The following is a 15,540-nucleotide window of genomic DNA, read 5'->3' on the forward strand; positions in this document are numbered from 1 at the left end:
TTCTTTCACATGATGCCAACTCAATCGCACGGGCACATTGAACAAAACAACGTCTTCATGCGTCTGGGGACTTGAATACGGATGGATACCTTTGGCATAATTCTGTTATAGGTGGTTCGCATTCTTTCATTGCTTCAACTGGCCCAATTGCAAAGTTTTGCAATATAACATGTCGTATGGAAAAGGTATTGAAGGCTTCCGGTCATTGCTGATCCCAGTCTATGGCATGTACGAAATTAGCATACCGAGCGAAGCCCAGCAACGGATAGATAAATGGCCGAAGACCCCCATGCTACCGTTTTTCTATGCTGAAATGTTGACGGCCTCGGTTGTTGGCTCGTTGGTATTTGAATGTCGATGCATAATGCCTCAGGGCTAACGTGCCGAACTTCAATTACCATACCCCGCCATCAGTTTCATACATGATATCCGAAATGTTACAATTCATTGCCGTTTATCCGTGCAAGGGCCAACCAGCACATGGTTATAGTGGCCGCCGAGAATAAGCGAGAGATTGCTAGTAGCTCGGTCTGCATGGGCCGTATCTTCGCGATGAAAAGGACCGGAGCTCGACAGAAAAACCACCAAGAGGTAGACGTCCCTGTGCACCATACCGCCGTGAGTAGACATTCTTCATCGTCAGCTAGGAGAGATGGCATCCTTACCGTCGAATTATGGAGGCAGAGGCAGGTATGTACTGTAGGTTACTAGTGTCCAAGTTTACTAACTGTTTGTCAACCAATTTGATTTTAGCTATCAAGCCACTATATCAAGAACCAACACGGGCGAGGTAGGCAAATGCGGAGAAGCGGAGCGTGACCAAAGTCTAGTGCCGGCGCACGAGAACGTTTTAAAAGGACGTTAATATACATACATACATAAGACTCCTCGCCCAGCCCATGTGGCTCTTCGAAAAAAAAAAAGCCCAACGTTGTCTTTGCATAAATGGCAGCAAACCCCATGATCAAATGGTAAAACAGATAGATCGACTCCGCGACGTGGTCACATAACAGGAGCATCCTCCTTCTCCTCCTCCTTCGCATATCCACACCAAGGACGCAAACAGCACATGTTGATTAGTGATAGAGCTTATTACCCCCTCGATCCGATTGCCCCTTTTCGTACCAATGGTCTTGGTCTGATACTCAGAACGCAGGATAGATCTGGTTTAAACGTCCCACTCCGTCTCGACAAGCTCACGCTCGTCTTCCTCCTCCTTCGGGCTCAGGGCAGCAAAAGCAGACTGCTGGTAGACGATCTTGGACGACTTGCCGTTGACAGCCTGAGGCTTGATGGGGACCGGGGTAGAAGCCTCTTGAGGCTTGGCCGCCGCGGACTCGGACTCGTTGGCACTATCAGTGGCGGAGGCCTTGTTCTTCTTGGACTTTGACTTCTTGGTCTGGACAGTGTTCCAGGCCTCCTCGTCACGGAGAAGCTGCATCTGCTCCTCTTCAGTGGGCAGAGATGACATCCAAGTCTGAGGCTTCTTGGTCTCGGCAGCAGGGGCCTTGGCTGGCTGGGCGGCAGCGGGAGTGCTGCTGCTGAAGGTATCCAAGGGCTCAACAGAGACGAACCCGTTGTTCTCGGCACCGCTATCGCTGTGGGAGCTGCCATTCGCGCCATTGCCAGTCCAAGCAGATGACTTGGCAGCCTGGGCAGCCATGAAGGCAGAGCCATCCTTGGCAGCACGGCCTTCGGCGATGCGGGCCTCCCTCCTCTGCTTCTCGAGCAGAACCTGTCTGGCCTTCTCAGCCTCCTCACGAGCAGCCTTCTCGGCCTCGGCCTTCTTGCGGTTCTGGCGTTGCTTCTTGGTTTCAACCTTCTCCATAGGCTTCTCCTTCTTTGCCTTCTTCTGCTTTACCTTGTCGGTATCGGTGAGGCGGAGGACCGAAGGGCCCGAGGTCGCGGGTTCGAGCATGTCGCTGACGTCTCCGGCGTCCTGGGCCTTGACCTCCGGGGAGGCGACTGAGGACTCGTCGTCATCGGCATCGACGCCGGTAGTAGAAGAGGGGGCAGACACACCCTTGGGGGTAGCCTGTTGAGGCTCGGCCTCGACCTCACGCTCGAGAGCACGGGACTGCTTCACCGACTTTTGACGCTTCTCATCCTGCTTCTTCGTGTTGAGGACGGTGCCCTGCTTGATGCTGGCGAACTGGCGGGCGAACTCGCGGTTGTCGATACCATCATCTTCATCCGAGCTGTAACTTGCGGGCTTAGTGGTGGTAGGCACAGGGGTGGCCTTGGAAGCAGCCTTGGGAGCAGCTTTGGGAGCGGGGGCAGCCTTGGCCTTGGCGGCCTTTTGCTTGGGCTTCTGTGCCTTCTCCGGCTCCTCGGCGATTTTGCTTGGTGGCTCTGTTCGTTGCTTCTTAATCTTCTCTTTGGGTTCCTTGCGTGTCTCCTGCTGCTTCTCCTCCAACTTGTGTCGCTGCGAGGGCTTGCGAGCAAGCTCACGCTTCTTCTGCTGCTCTTTGTAGTTGTAGGTATAGAAGCCGGCAACGCAGATGATGGCAACCCATCCGGCCAGGGTAGAGAATGAGATACCCATGATTAAAGAGGGGATGTGAAAGTCGTGGTGCGTGGAATGAAAGCGCGCAACGTTGGGTCGGACGCGTAAGTGGCAAGCTTCGAGGTCGCTGGGAGGGACCGCTGGCGTTTAAGCAATGATCGTCGCTTTCTAACGGACCTTCTGTGGGGGCAATTGGGTATGCTGCTAGATTGGAGACCCTTTCAAATGTCTGTTGGTGTCGGGGATAAGGTAGGGTGATCTTAGCTGGCGATGTCGAGATAGGAGGAAGGACTTGATAAATCCGCTGCCACGCCGTGGGGTAACCAAGATGATTACAAGGTAAGGTAGGTAGTTGAACCGTGTATCTGCCTGTCCGCACCAATGGGTGGACGGAGGGAATCGATATAGTAGAAAGTGGAGGATTAACTGGTGCTGGTGGACAGAAGGGTTGGGGAAGAGAAGAAAAAGATGGCCTCGTCTGGGTCTGGAAACGAAGTCGGTCGAGGGACCTTGTCTGTGGTGGGTGGATGCCGCAGGTGAAAGGTGTTCAGATGTTAAAGGCTCCTTTGGCGCCGTTCATTGGCCCGCCATCGTGTCGCGCGGAGATAGGTGTTGGCAGGGATAGGTCCTGCGGGCTGCAAGTCAGGGAGGTTGATACCCCTGTTACCCGCGGAATGGGGGGTGAGGACCTTGGAGGTGCGAGATCACGTGATCTTGCTGCCGTCAAGTTCTAGACGTAAAGCATAAAAGACTAACCGCCACTTTTCCTAGCTCGCTCTTCCCAAAAGGATGGACGTGCCGGCGTGGTCAGTGTGGAATCGATGGGTTATGTTTCGTTACTTTTACCCCGCGAGTCCAGGTGGTACGTGTTTTCGAGTCGGCCCTGATGCTTGGCTTGGAGCAAAAGAAAATGGGTGCAGTGGTCCGGGAAAGTGGAAGCCTTTTATAATCTCATTCCACGTTCCACGTTCCAAGTTGTGTATCTGTTGCCCACGGCGTGCATATTGAACGCGGCAATGGAACAGTGCATGGTCGGGCAGTTGAACGTTTCATACCTCTTGTGTGTCTCATCATGGCTACAACGTCGAACTATATTGTTGTCTAGGTACCTTCGCGGCATAGAGAGCCGAGGACTGAGACGTGAGCGTCGCCAGACTTTATCCGTTCCACCATTCGCCGAACAGATAACGATTGCCGTTGAGTGTCGCATCTTATCTGTATATTATTCGTACCTGCAAGCACGACTCAACCCACAGATCCGTTTCACCAGCACGCGGACTGAATGTATATAATTTAGTGAACACATAAAAAGCCCCACCGCAGTGACCCTGTTTGTGCTAGGGCCTTCACTGTTCTGGAACCGGCCGGCAGCGGGGGTTGAGAACTGAGGTCGAGGTCCGTCCACCCCATTTGCAGCGGCCGGCGGAAGCCGTCAGGCGGTCCAAATCACGGGTGACGGCACAGACGGGATTCGGCGCAGCTACCGAGTCGGACATGGAGGCTCTACACACACCTACGGCCCGGGCGTGAGCAAAGTCTGGATGGAAGGGAAAAGAATAACTGGGTCACTAGAGTAGTGTAGATCCAGTGGTGTCTTAGGTGTGTGTCGTGTTGCCATTCTGCACTACTAGGGGGGTACTTGCGATGACCGTCCCACCTTCCTATCACAGCGAATCTTAGTGTAGAGCCGGTGCTAACGACCCCAAGACTCGGCGGGCTTGTTGACCCCGCGTCAGATTGGCAGACTTCAAAACTGAAGCGCTTTTCATAGCTTGGTGCTTATCCTGACCTCAACTTCACCCTCAAAAGTCTTTCCTCTGGAAGACCAATCTCGCTTTTACTACTCCCATCTCCAGTGTGCAGTACGTATATGACCCTACCTGTTATTCAGCAAATACCTTCCGTTCTGGTGGAAACCACAACCGCTTGAAGGCGTCACACACATATACACTTCCACAACCCGCAGAGGTGAACCGCTTAACATCACTCCGCCACCCGTCCTCGCATACAGATAATTCACCAGCAGCTGAATACATATCAATAACTGACAGATAATTCGCAGAAGAAAAAGCCCACCATGGCTCCCAAGCAACGTGTTATTCTCGACACCGACCCCGGTGTTGACGATGTGCTGGCTCTTCTTCTCGCCCTTAGTGCCTCACCTGAGGAGCTTGAGCTTGCTATGATCTCCGTCACTTATGGCAATGTTCCGCTTCAGAGGTATGTATGGATGGTCATGAAAAATCCCGGTCCGGGTAGCGGCAGCTTTTGTCTGACCTCAAGTTCCTTTCTTCCCGTCCCGCAGCTGTCTCCGCAACGTCGTGGCAACGTTCCACGTGCTGGAAAAAGAGATGAAGTGGCGCGAGGAGACAGGCAAGAGCACTCGCGGCTTCGGTGCCCTCAACACCCATAAACCCATTGTCGCCGTTGGTCCGGAGCACGCGCTGGAGGATGAGATCCTCGCGGCCGACCACTTCCGTAAGACAGACTGAGACCCCCACCGCTTTTCCCTCAGAAACAAAGCAGTTAACAAATTGCAGATGGTGCCGACGGTTTACATGGTGTCCACGAGAAGGTAAGTGAACTCCGAGGACTGCGTTGCGTTTCTTGTCATGGTACGTTTGACCTGACCACCGCCCCAGCAACCTCATCTTTCCCCCGCCGACACCTGGCGCTCTCTATTCAGCGACGAAGAGCCCCAGGGTGAAAAAGTCGAGCCTCCTTCGTACTCCAAGTACTTCACCCCAAGCAAGGCTCCAGCGCACAAGGAGATTCTCCGTGTCCTGAAGGAATCGCCCGAGAACACCGTCACCGTCGTTGCCGTTGGTCCCCTGACAAACGTGGCGCTGGCCGCTGCTGAGGACCCCGAAACCTTCCTGCGCGCCAAGGAGCTGGTTGTCATGGGTGGTGCCGTAAACGTCGAGGGCAACGTGACCCCCGTCGCCGAGTTCAACTGCTTCGCCGATACCGTTGCCGCCGCCCGCGTCTACGCCCTGACCTCGCCCAACCCGAGCTCGACCATGCCCCCTGTCATCCACGGCAAATCTTTTTTGCCCCCTTACCCCGCCAAGCTTTCCAAGCAGCTTAAGCTGACCCTTTTCCCTCTTGATATCACCACCCCGCTCGAGCTGAGGAAAAAGTACTTCTACGAGACCATCCAGCCGATCACCAAGTCCGGCAGCCCGCTTGCGCTGTGGATCGAGACCTTCATGACAGGCATCTTCAACAAAGTCGAAGCCATGCTTGGCGACGGCAGTGAGCCCGGTCTGTCCCTCCATGACCCGGCATGCATTTGGTACATGTTGACCCAGGATGACCCCGCATGGGAACCCGTGGCGAAGCCGGAAGATATTAGAATTGAGACCTCCGGCCAATGGACCAGGGGCATGCATGTCATCGACAGACGACAGAGGGCGAAGCCGGGTGAGCAGTCAAGCAAGGTGGAGACGCATCCGTCGGATCCTCTGGATGCGACCACCTTTGACGATGTCCCCGGAGACGACATGGGCTGGCTAAGCGTGAACAAGGGAAACAGAATTAACAGGATGGTCAAGACCCCCGGCGACGAGAAGTTTGCCGCCATCTTGATGGATAGACTCTTTGGTTGAACCTGCCGGCAGCACTTGTTGATTTTCTTCTTCTTTTGTATATAGAAAGCGAATCTATTCCACGCGGAGTTTTTGAGATCTGGGGTATCTGAAATCAATATTCGCTGGGTTCCTTAAACCGAGAGCTGGACCTGCCCGTGACACCTTGTTTTATTTTTTCTTCGTCGGTCAGCATAAGTCTTAACGGGGAAGTAAGAGGGGAAGAAAGATCGTCGATTGGGCATACCAATGTAGTAAAAGAAAACCTGTAGCTCCGCGTGTCAAATGCTAATGATGCAACCAAATCTTGTGTGCCACGCACATTATCCACCGGTGTTGTCCTTTATGTCAACTGCCCGCGACCGCCACACCGTTCGACTTTTGTCTTTTTTCCCCTTGGTTTCCTTCTCCTGCCTCCTCTTCTTGGTTTTGAGGGAGCGTGACACCATGCTTCACGCGCTCAGGTATAGCGCAGAAACGGTTCAATGGTTCGGTGGTATATTCTAGTGCTTTGTCGTCCCAATCGTAGCCCCCTTGACTTTGGTCCAGTCTATGCTCTCGTCCAGCGGCTCATCAACCAACCCAACCAGGCAGACCGTGTCCCCGCGAATCATGTGCGTTCCCAGCTCGATCTCGGCCGAGGGCTCGTCATCATCGGGGGAGCGAATGACTCGTTCAACTGCTCTTTGTAGGAACTAGTTTGTTGGAGGGTTAGTTGTCGTTCGCGATATGCTTTGTTTTGTTTATCAGGTGGCAGAGGAACTGTATCGAAGTATGGATTGGGAGGGAGCATATACTGACCACATTCGTGCTCATGTCTACCGAGATCAGTGTGCCTACTAAGGTGCGGCCATCGACTGTAATTATGCAAACCTTTTCTAAAGTAACGAAAGATGGATCTGTTAGCTTTCTGGTCTTGCGAATATCCTTTAACTTTGGGATGCCGTGACCAATTGATCTTGTGACCGAAGCAATGGAGGAAAGAGGAAGAGGGGTCGAAAAAGCCGAAGGGCTCAGGTAGAAGGGTAGACCAACTGTTGAGGTACGAATTTACCAAGCCCGCCGACATGGTGACGGATGAGTAGATGCTATTACTGTAGTCTTTGTGTGTTTTCTCGTACCGGCAATGCGCGGGCCCAAGACCGCGGTGATAAGCAAAGTATCACGTAAAGCCCACGGTCTAACTTGAAGAGTATTGATTCAAGCGAAACACGTGGTTGCAGACAGAAAGTCGTCGGTTCAACTCGAGGGCAATTTGTTCGCTTCGTGTGATCTTGGTAAGCCCGGCCGGATGGGGTCGTTTGGTCGTTCGTCGCTTCGAATGGGGCAATTGGTTCGTGGTTATTGATGTTTTCGTTTCTCGTTGACCGATCGCGAAAGAGGAATACAACCTGGTCGGCGCGCCGCGTCAAAGAAGAATAGTGGGTACGTAATGCTGGCGGGGAGGGATGTGGTTAAATCGTGGGGATGGGACAAGAACGTCGCCGTTGAAGCTGGAGCTTCTCTTGTTCTTCCGTAGAATCGCCAAGCCCAGATCACTGACGACGGCTCACGGCAGACAACGTACCAGCACTGTGGTGAAGGCTGGAGCTTCTGAAGCGGATCCATTCTCCACTCAATTGCCTGCCGCAAAAGCGACGCTCACCCATCAGCTTGCCCCTTTTCATTCGGGAGGGTTGCTTTGTTTACTTTTATCCGCTTTGGGGTGTCAATGCAGCCCTCAACTGTTTTCGGTTGCTGCTTGAATAATTGCCTTCATCATCGTATGGTCTACCATCAGAAATGCAGAGCTTTCTCCTCCTGGAGCTTCTCGTCGCTGACTTGCGGCAGTCTCAAAGAGCCCTATGAAATTCTGTGGAAGCTTATACGTATAGCAGGGCCAAGATGCGGATGTCAACGTCCACCATGGCTTGAAGGACTTCCATGAGACCATTCAAGCCCATTGAACCTGCCGTTCCCGTGACTCGGAAAGTTTGAACATGTCAATAATCCGAATACCGGCAGAGGTTGTGGTGTCTCCAGTCAGAACAGCCTAGGTAGAACCGAATGCGGAGGGAGATACAGACGCGAACCCCGCAGTAGGAGCCCCGCCCTACTGTGTATCTCTTGGACGAAGGCAGGGGACGAACATCTCCCGAAGGTGTACCAAATTGGCCAGCAATTGAACTTGTTCACCCAACGCAGCCAGTACATTTCCTCGCCATCTGCCGTCAGGTTATTACAGTTGACCTCGAGTATGTGGCGGCGGGACCTTGGTTCGGAGCTGCACATCAACTTTGAAATCATAGTGTGTACTGTGTGTTATCGGATTTGCTTTAAAAGAGTTCGGGTTGACTTAGTCCGAGCTTCCACCTGCATCCCCACTGACTTGGCATGCCTTTCCTCCCCTTCGTACGTTAAAACTCCTGAAGCATCATATCTCTTCACTGAACAAAGTCGTTCACGTCACTCCGCTTCACCAACTCCGTACAATGTCTTCCGGTAACCCAACTTCCAAGATGCTGGCGGCCAATTCGTTGAAGCAAATCTTCACCCAGGAAAGCCGCCCTGCTATGGGTGTCTGGCAGATGCTACCCGGGGCCAATATCTCGAGGATTCTCGCTCGATCGGGGGCTGACTGGGTAATGGTTGACTGCGAGCATGGAAACATCGACGGTAGGTAACCCGTAATACGGTGGTGAATGATGGGGCTTGTTGAGCTGAATGATATTGGTCAGATGCTGCGATGCACGAAGCAGTTCCGGCCATTGCTGCCCTGGGCGTTTCTCCTATTGTCCGGATCCCAGACCTTCAGCCATCGATGGTCAAGCGTGAGTGCCATTCGTATTGCCTTATCACTCAGACGGTTACTGATGTACCCTTTACAGGAGCGTTGGATAGTGGTGCGCATGGAGTGAGTGTATAAGAGTATCCTGTGTTGGAGACATTTTTCTGACGTGCTCCAGATCCTTGCGCCGCTCATCAGGACTGTTGAGGATGTCAAAAACTTGGTTACCGCGGCAAAGTTCCCACCCGAAGGCAAGAGAGGGTTTGGATCACCCATCGCTATGCAAAACTTCAACCCCATGCCAACCTTCACCGAATACCTCCAGCAAGCGAACGAGAGTCTCTTGACCATGGTGCAGATCGAGACACAGGAAGCCTTGGACTGTGTTGAAGAGATAGCTCCGCTTGTGGATGTCATCTTTATTGGTCCTTTTGACTTGGGTAACAATATCGGCCACCCGATTATCGAGGGAAAGATGGATCCGGAGCTAGATGAGGCTATTGACAGGATCCTGAAGGCTGCCGTAACGGCAGGCAAAAAGTGCGGCATCTTCTGCACAGGCGGAGAGCAGGCCAAGCAGTATGCCGACAAGGGATTCCATATGATCAGTGTCGCAACGGATTACACTTTGTTGGGAGCTGCCATGGCGGACAGCCTAAGCATTGCACGGGGCCAAGGGAAGCAGGACAAGCCGGCATCGTATTAATGAGAATGAGGCCCTGGTATCGACGCACACGAGTGCCAATAATAGGATAGCCTCTCTCATGACTCTTCGACTTGATTCATTTTAGCTTCAACCTGCTCGACCGTGAAGCGGTGCATCAACTTGACGGCCTTGGAGGAGAGTTGGGGGTCTTCTTCTGGGGCTTGAGCCTTGCTGATGTGAATCTGTCAAGGTGTCACTGGGTGTTAACTTCCACCTAAGGTTCGACGACCTGAGTCAGCTCACCACTGGAACATCAAAGTCATAAAGATCTCTCCAGGCCTTGGACTCTGGCTTGACAATGTCGACTTCCTTGTACTCGAAAGGCCGGCGGTCCCAGACATCGGACAAGACGGATCTTGCCTGAACACACAGACCACAGCCTTCACGCCTGAAAAAGGTGATCCGGGACGGGAAGGACTGAAATAGCCGACTTGTGAGGCGCATGTTGTCACTACTAGAGTTTGTGAAGGTAACCACAGCGAGATGCGTTTAGATGTCTCGAGGATGTATGGTGTCGTTGTACTTGGCTGAACTAGATGGGTCGGATGTTGCTGACGTCGAACATACTGTGTAGCGCTTCAGTTGCTAGCAAGAGGAAAGCATGTACCTGCCTACCTAGGGCTGGCTTGCCTGCCGTCGGGGCACACCCACTGTACGCGCAGCACGCGACTACTGAAAAGGTACCTCGAAGTGACGACAGTACGGGTCCGAGCTCACGACTCCGGGGTGCTTCCCCGCCCCCACTTCGTTGTGAGCCCGACGGCGCGCCGGCACTGGTCTTGGGAATTGGCACGCTGGCTGGAACAGGAAGCCGCTGATGCTGTAGAAAGCTTGATCGGAATGTTCTACGCTCTTCCCTTCTGACCGGAAACTTCCACAAGGCCCATTTCGTACTCCATTTATTTCTAGACAAACCACTCCCCTCGGCTCCTCCTGTTAACGTTGGATGAGCATCGACTAAGCTTTCTGTCAACTGAATACAGTCTGCATTTTTTTAGGTATTCTTTTCGATAGCGCATCACTCGCGTCAAGCGAATCTGCATTGACTGTCTTTAAAGGTTCTCACACCTGCATAATTGGATAACCATGTCCGAGGCCAACAAGTGCGTCCATCAAGGTTGCGGCAAGGTCTACACCGACCCCGAGGAGGTCTGCCGTTACCACCCTGGACCCCCTGTTTTCCACGAAGGCCAGAAGGGCAAGTAATGTCCAATCTGAAGTTGTCCAAGTTCGGCGGGATGTAGAGATAGCTTCGGCTAACGCACATGGCTGCTTAGGATGGAAGTGCTGCAAGCCGCGCGTGCTCACCTTCGAAGAGTTCATGACCATTGAGCCTTGTACCGAAGGCAAGCACAGTACCACCGATCTTCCCCCCAAGATCGAGAAGAACGAGGCCGATCCAGCACTGCTCGAGTCTCTGGCCGCTACCCCTCCGCCACCGACCCGTACGCCCGTGCCTGTTGCGCAACATGCTCCCACTCCTCCGCCGCCGGCGCCAGAATCCGATGATGACGAGGAAGGAATTGAGATTCCGGATGGCCGCGTGTGCAGGAGAAAGGCGTGCGGCGCGACCTACCAGAAGGGCGCCAGCCGCGAGGGCGAGAAGTGTGTACACCACCCCGGTGCTCCCATCTTTCACGAGGGAAGCAAGGGGTACAGCTGCTGCAAGCGCCGCGTCCTTGAGTTTGACCAGTTCATGAAGATTGAGGGCTGCAAGACCAAGGATCGGCATTTGTTTGTCGGTAGCGGGAAGAAGGAGGCTGCGGCCGCATCAGGAGGCGAGGAGATCTTGGAGACGGTTAGGTAAGTTCCGTCCGTTGTGATGATGTTTCGCAGCCAAGGTCGGCCAAAAATGGCTGTGCCCTGCAAACATTCTTTTTCGTTTTGATCTGCTTGATCCTGCCATTCCACTGCAGCTCAACTGACCTGTATTTGCTCTCAGAACCGACTTCTACCAGACCCCTTCGTCAGTCATCGCATCTTTCTTCCTCAAGAAGATCAATAAGGATGCTGCCAAGGTTGAGTTCAAGCCCAACTCCATTGTTCTGGATCTGCCCACGACGGACAGCCCCGTAAAAAGGTACAAGACGGAGGTGTCGCTCTTTGGGCCCATCGTCCCTGAGAAGTCAAGCTACAAGATCCTCGGCACCAAGCTGGAGGTTACATTGTGGAAGGCAGACGGCAGCTCTTGGCCGGTGCTACGCAGCGATGACCGGCCAACAGGTGAGATTTTGCAGGTCGGTCGAGCCGGAAGGGTGTAGTAATTTAAAGGTTACAAGGGAGGTACCGGGCTAGAAAAAGAAAGCGAAAAAAGAGCGAGGGAAGCATGCTAGGTTTCCATCTGATTGTGCCTCGAACCTTTCCTGCTCCGTGTGTTGTTTGTTTTCGCCGAGAGCGCCGCCAAGGAACGGGACGCGGAAGAGGTCAGCTTTTGGACCCGATAATGACTGCGGTGTAGGACGGCCTAGAAGCACAACCAGCGGCAGAGCACAATTTCACTCGGAAGCCCAGAACGACGCCCATAGACGCACGGGGTTCATAAAAGCGTTGATATTGATCACTCCCGGTTTCAAAGCAATTATCAAGGTAGGACATACATGGGTAATGGTTCTCAGCAGCTACGGAGCAGTGGAGGTAGGCTAGAGGCCGCCTCGGAAGATCAAGGACGGGAAGGACCCGGGACAAATTGTACCAAGAAATGGCAAGATATCGGAGAAACACCAAAGTCTACACTAGAAGATCACAGGTAATTGAGTTTGACTTAGTAGAGACTCGGCTGGTATTATATCGTGTAGTAGGACGAGCGATATCGGTTACGTGCAAGTCGAAAACATCTCTCTATGCAATATAGTGTATAGGTATTCCACAGTCACGTCATGCCCACCCAGCCTTACGCCCTCAGTTTAGCCCATTCTGAAACGGAATGACCAATACTCTCCGTGAGAAACATATCAGTTTTTTGATCGGGTGCTGTACGCGACCTGGCTCTTGGCTTTATCTCGGCCTTTCCTTGGCCCTCCTTGGCTGTCTCGGATTTGATAGTTGGGCTCGGATTTCGTTGGCGGTGAGATCGATCAGGGACCGTGATTTTAGATTGTCATGTCTGAAAAAGGGAAGAAAAGAAGAAGAGCAAGAGGTCATCATGATCCCAGCCGATCAGATTCCTTCGTTGGGAGTTCAGTTCTTTTCACCTTTGACTCTTTTCACAATGTCTGAGTGGGTGCAGAATGACGAGAAAGAGATCACAATGAGAATGATTACTCTTTCGATATACTAGCTTCAGCCGCCTCTTGGCCTACTTACCATATCTAGTGTATGATTGGCGTACGATGTACGTATGTACACTACACGGTAGTTACACTACACACTCACACCCTTCCTGGATAGGATCTCTGGATCCATGGAATGCATGGAGGAGAGCCAAGCGTGACAACTGACGGGAAGGCAAGCTCGACAAGCTCGACAAGCTACTACGCAGTACACTACACTAAACTGACCCACGCAACCACCGTCTCGCATCTCGTATGCACTGCCTCAAAGATCTCCTATCCCCCATCTTGATACCGTCATCAATCGGAGTCTACCCACTAGATCTCCTTCCCTCTTGCTTACATGCTGGGTATTTCTTTACCCGTCTGTCCGTCTCCTCCACCGACAACATACATACTACTTACTCTACCTACACTACATTCCATACACAGTACTTACGTAGTGTACACAGTAGGATGGATATACACCGTGACCACTGCCCCCCACGATAGCGGGAACGGGGAAGCCACCCCCTGATCACCGGCTGCCGCTTAGTCAACAATGTAGCCAACCAGCCAGCCCTTGTTCCCTTTTGCTTGTTCGTAAACCCCCCTACGTATGTTTGTGAGTACTTTGGTATTATACCTGGGTAAAAAACATCACATCAACAACCACCACACTACAACTTGTTGAACCATATTCCTTGGTCGAGGAAACTCCCTTGGCTCGGTCTTAGGTCTACTACGTACAGTACCCGGCTTATGTGCCTGGATAAAGGTGGTCTCGCAAATCACATACCTAGGCTTCCCAAAAAAAGAAAGCTTGATGGGTATTATGCATGTACATATAGCTAGGAATCTAGACTGATAGGGTGAATAAGTGTAGTACCTGTGTACGAAGGTGCTTAGTTGTTGACTTAGACTGCTTCCGTTGCATTTATCATGAATTACTACGGTAGGTAACTGTATTGTGACTTCTCAGGTGTTGGTATACCCGATATTGGGGGATGCCGGTACCCGCTCCTTTAGCCAGAAAATGATGACGACGTATACTAGTCTCAAGAGCCTATCACTTGTTTCGGCTTGACCACGAGGATGATTTAGTTGGGATGTCTGGTAGGCGGCGGCGCCGGCGCCGGGCACGGCGCGGGTTGCACTTTGTATATTTCTATAGTGGGCCAAGATCTCTGTGTCCCCTATATTTGAGACTGGAAGAGGGCCAAGATCTTGTATTGTCTGTGGTGTTCAACAAGTTGCTTGGAAGTTTGTGTTATTTTTCCAAGTCTCAGATAAAATCGACTCGCGTTTTCACTCACAGGCGGGCACTTGATATCATCCCGGTGAGAGAGGAATTGATAGATGAGATGAACTGTGTCTGACCGAGGTCACTGGTATGGAAATGACGACAGTACCTAGGTACGTACGGGGCCTCACCAGTCATGTGTAAAGTGGAAAGGTATGCACACAGTAGCATAGGTTGATAAGAAGATCGACTTGACTATGGAGAAATACGTATTTATGCACCCCAGATTCAAAGACCTCCACCGCTTGGCGTTGTGGACTTGGGATCCAAAACACCAAACTACATCCGAAACCAAGAACTCCACCAAGAGGCAAAAACATCTTTTAGAATCAACCTTGCCCTTGTCTTCCCCGGAATCTGGCAGTCCATATCAATGGTGGCTGTGTGAAACCTTACCTTTACAGACAGACACCAACCGACCAAACCGTAGGTGCTGTCCTTGATAGGTAGGGAAGCCCAGAAGAAAAGTGTCCACCAATTTCACATTCTAACACATGAGAGTTTCTGCGCTAACTCATCTCACTCCCATGATATCCTGGATGATAGGGGGAAAGGAAAAGAAAATACCAAGCCGGACGTTTACATATCCTCCGAACTCTTGCATTGTGTACATGTGTACATGTGTACCTTCCTTGTACGCGTGGCTGCCCTGCGTAGGCAAACCAACCGGGACTACGGAGGACGGAGGAGGGAGGGGGGGGGGGGGGGGGGGGGGGGGAAGAGACGATGTAGGTAATCCGTTGCCCTTTCCACTGGTGTGTCAAGCTAAACTCCAAGATAATATTCCGTTCCATTGCTTGGCCCATTTACTAGGTAACTGCTCTGCCACTCTGCCGTACATCTCAGCATTGGGTAATGGTGCAAGGTAGATTTCCAATTTGTAAGACGAGAGTTTGTCATGCGTAGAGTATTTCTGCCATTCAAATATTGTTTTCTGAGTACAGCCTACATACTACTACCAAAGCCCCTGCCTTAGAAGCAAAGCCACGTGAATGGTGAGACGGGCACGATTTCCAGTTCCAGACTCGTGCGTAGAGGTACCTAGTTTTTCTCTTTCCTTCCTCCTTCCTTGGCTTTTCATGACACTCGTTCTACATTCGATCAAATTTGCTTGATAAACAGTTTGAGTTGTCCTCCCGTTTCACTATACTTCGGATCTCCCAAGTCTGATGGCACTTCAACCTATCTGTAAAGGATATAGTAACAGACTATACACTATTCATAAGAACCGGAACCAACACAGTGGTCATGCGCCCCTTGACTTTGCCAACGTTGGGACACTGCAGATGAGCAGCTTGAATGGCTTTGGTACGTGAATCCCTTCCATACTCTGAGATAAAAACGTACTCAAGACATGCATCTCTTGGTACCCTTCACTGTCAGCACGTGTTTCGCCGGAAGTAGGGCGTGTCTCAGTGTTCCC

At 52.0% G+C, this 15,540-nt stretch overlaps 6 protein-coding genes across 9 annotated transcripts; 3 read left to right on the forward strand and 3 right to left on the reverse strand.

The window, feature by feature from the left end:
• Positions 1 to 703: 703 nt before the first annotated feature.
• NCU03083 (hypothetical protein) lies at positions 704 to 3,143 on the reverse strand. The gene has a single exon (XM_959083.3). It carries the CDS (start codon positions 2,543 to 2,545, stop codon positions 1,169 to 1,171), a length of 1,377 nt encoding a protein of 458 aa, XP_964176.3. The 5' UTR covers positions 2,546 to 3,143; the 3' UTR covers positions 704 to 1,168.
• A 1,049-nt stretch (positions 3,144 to 4,192) lies between these two features.
• On the forward strand, positions 4,193 to 6,395 carry NCU03084. 2 transcript variants are annotated; one of them, XM_011394773.1, is made up of 5 exons: positions 4,193 to 4,368; positions 4,558 to 4,726; positions 4,812 to 4,984; positions 5,047 to 5,081; positions 5,149 to 6,395. In XM_011394773.1, the coding sequence occupies exons 2-5, from the start codon at positions 4,584 to 4,586 to the stop codon at positions 6,112 to 6,114; spliced, it is 1,317 nt and encodes a 438-aa protein (XP_011393075.1). In that variant the 5' UTR covers positions 4,193 to 4,368; positions 4,558 to 4,583; the 3' UTR covers positions 6,115 to 6,395. The 2 variants fall into 2 exon arrangements, with proteins under 2 accessions (XP_011393075.1, XP_011393074.1); XM_011394772.1 differs by having other exon boundaries at positions 4,569 to 4,726.
• On the reverse strand, positions 5,878 to 7,642 carry NCU03085. 2 transcript variants are annotated; one of them, XM_011394774.1, is made up of 4 exons: positions 7,129 to 7,642; positions 6,895 to 6,971; positions 6,341 to 6,788; positions 5,878 to 6,273 (listed from the first exon to the last, which is right to left on the reverse strand). In XM_011394774.1, exons 1-3 carry the CDS (start codon positions 7,160 to 7,162, stop codon positions 6,597 to 6,599), a joined length of 303 nt encoding a protein of 100 aa, XP_011393076.1. In that variant the 5' UTR covers positions 7,163 to 7,642; the 3' UTR covers positions 5,878 to 6,273; positions 6,341 to 6,596. The 2 variants fall into 2 exon arrangements, with proteins under 2 accessions (XP_011393076.1, XP_011393077.1); XM_011394775.1 differs by having other exon boundaries at positions 5,878 to 6,788.
• A 119-nt stretch (positions 7,643 to 7,761) lies between these two features.
• On the forward strand, positions 7,762 to 9,806 carry NCU03086 (HpcH/HpaI aldolase/citrate lyase family protein). The gene is made up of 4 exons (XM_959086.2): positions 7,762 to 8,748; positions 8,811 to 8,903; positions 8,961 to 8,986; positions 9,039 to 9,806. Exons 1-4 carry the CDS (start codon positions 8,565 to 8,567, stop codon positions 9,564 to 9,566), a joined length of 831 nt encoding a protein of 276 aa, XP_964179.1. The 5' UTR covers positions 7,762 to 8,564; the 3' UTR covers positions 9,567 to 9,806.
• Positions 9,623 to 10,010, reverse strand: NCU16385 (glutaredoxin domain-containing protein; the record flags this gene model as incomplete). The annotated part of the gene is made up of 2 exons (XM_011395075.1): positions 9,623 to 9,748; positions 9,810 to 10,010. The coding sequence occupies 2 exons, from the start codon at positions 10,008 to 10,010 to the stop codon at positions 9,623 to 9,625; spliced, it is 327 nt and encodes a 108-aa protein (XP_011393377.1).
• A 289-nt stretch (positions 10,011 to 10,299) lies between these two features.
• Positions 10,300 to 12,431, forward strand: NCU03087. 2 transcript variants are annotated; one of them, XM_011394777.1, is made up of 4 exons: positions 10,300 to 10,564; positions 10,625 to 10,764; positions 10,844 to 11,369; positions 11,509 to 12,431. In XM_011394777.1, the coding sequence occupies exons 2-4, from the start codon at positions 10,653 to 10,655 to the stop codon at positions 11,825 to 11,827; spliced, it is 957 nt and encodes a 318-aa protein (XP_011393079.1). In that variant the 5' UTR covers positions 10,300 to 10,564; positions 10,625 to 10,652; the 3' UTR covers positions 11,828 to 12,431. The 2 variants fall into 2 exon arrangements, with proteins under 2 accessions (XP_011393079.1, XP_011393078.1); XM_011394776.1 differs by having other exon boundaries at positions 10,446 to 10,764.
• The last annotated feature ends 3,109 nt before the right edge of the window (positions 12,432 to 15,540 follow it).

The sequence above is a fragment of the Neurospora crassa genome, linkage group I (genome assembly GCF_000182925.2).
Source record: "Neurospora crassa OR74A linkage group I, whole genome shotgun sequence".
NCBI classification, from domain to species: domain Eukaryota; kingdom Fungi; phylum Ascomycota; class Sordariomycetes; order Sordariales; family Sordariaceae; genus Neurospora; species Neurospora crassa.

What these genes read in the sequence shown, in the direction of transcription:
- NCU03085 (XM_011394774.1), bottom strand. Translation starts at nt 7,162, where the DNA reads ATGTCGGCGGGCTTGGTAAATTCGTACCTCAACA. An exon ending in GGTAAATTCGTACCTCAACA is followed by an intron (nt 6,972 to 7,128) that starts GTTGGTCTACCC and finishes TCGTTACTTTAG; the next exon opens with AAAAGGTTTGCATAATTACA. An exon ending in TAGACATGAGCACGAATGTG is followed by an intron (nt 6,789 to 6,894) that starts GTCAGTATATGC and finishes CCAACAAACTAG; the next exon opens with TTCCTACAAAGAGCAGTTGA.
- NCU03084 (XM_011394773.1), top strand. Translation starts at nt 4,584, where the DNA reads ATGGCTCCCAAGCAACGTGTTATTCTCGACACCGACCCCGGTGTTGAC. An exon ending in GGCAATGTTCCGCTTCAGAG is followed by an intron (nt 4,727 to 4,811) that starts GTATGTATGGAT and finishes CCCGTCCCGCAG; the next exon opens with CTGTCTCCGCAACGTCGTGG. An exon ending in CCTCGCGGCCGACCACTTCC is followed by an intron (nt 4,985 to 5,046) that starts GTAAGACAGACT and finishes AACAAATTGCAG; the next exon opens with ATGGTGCCGACGGTTTACAT.
- NCU03083 (XM_959083.3), bottom strand. Translation starts at nt 2,545, where the DNA reads ATGGGTATCTCATTCTCTACCCTGGCCGGATGGGTTGCCATCATCTGC.
- NCU03086 (XM_959086.2), top strand. Translation starts at nt 8,565, where the DNA reads ATGTCTTCCGGTAACCCAACTTCCAAGATGCTGGCGGCCAATTCGTTG. An exon ending in CGAGCATGGAAACATCGACG is followed by an intron (nt 8,749 to 8,810) that starts GTAGGTAACCCG and finishes GATATTGGTCAG; the next exon opens with ATGCTGCGATGCACGAAGCA. An exon ending in TCAGCCATCGATGGTCAAGC is followed by an intron (nt 8,904 to 8,960) that starts GTGAGTGCCATT and finishes TACCCTTTACAG; the next exon opens with GAGCGTTGGATAGTGGTGCG.
- NCU03087 (XM_011394777.1), top strand. Translation starts at nt 10,653, where the DNA reads ATGTCCGAGGCCAACAAGTGCGTCCATCAAGGTTGCGGCAAGGTCTAC. An exon ending in TTTCCACGAAGGCCAGAAGG is followed by an intron (nt 10,765 to 10,843) that starts GCAAGTAATGTC and finishes ATGGCTGCTTAG; the next exon opens with GATGGAAGTGCTGCAAGCCG. An exon ending in GAGATCTTGGAGACGGTTAG is followed by an intron (nt 11,370 to 11,508) that starts GTAAGTTCCGTC and finishes ATTTGCTCTCAG; the next exon opens with AACCGACTTCTACCAGACCC.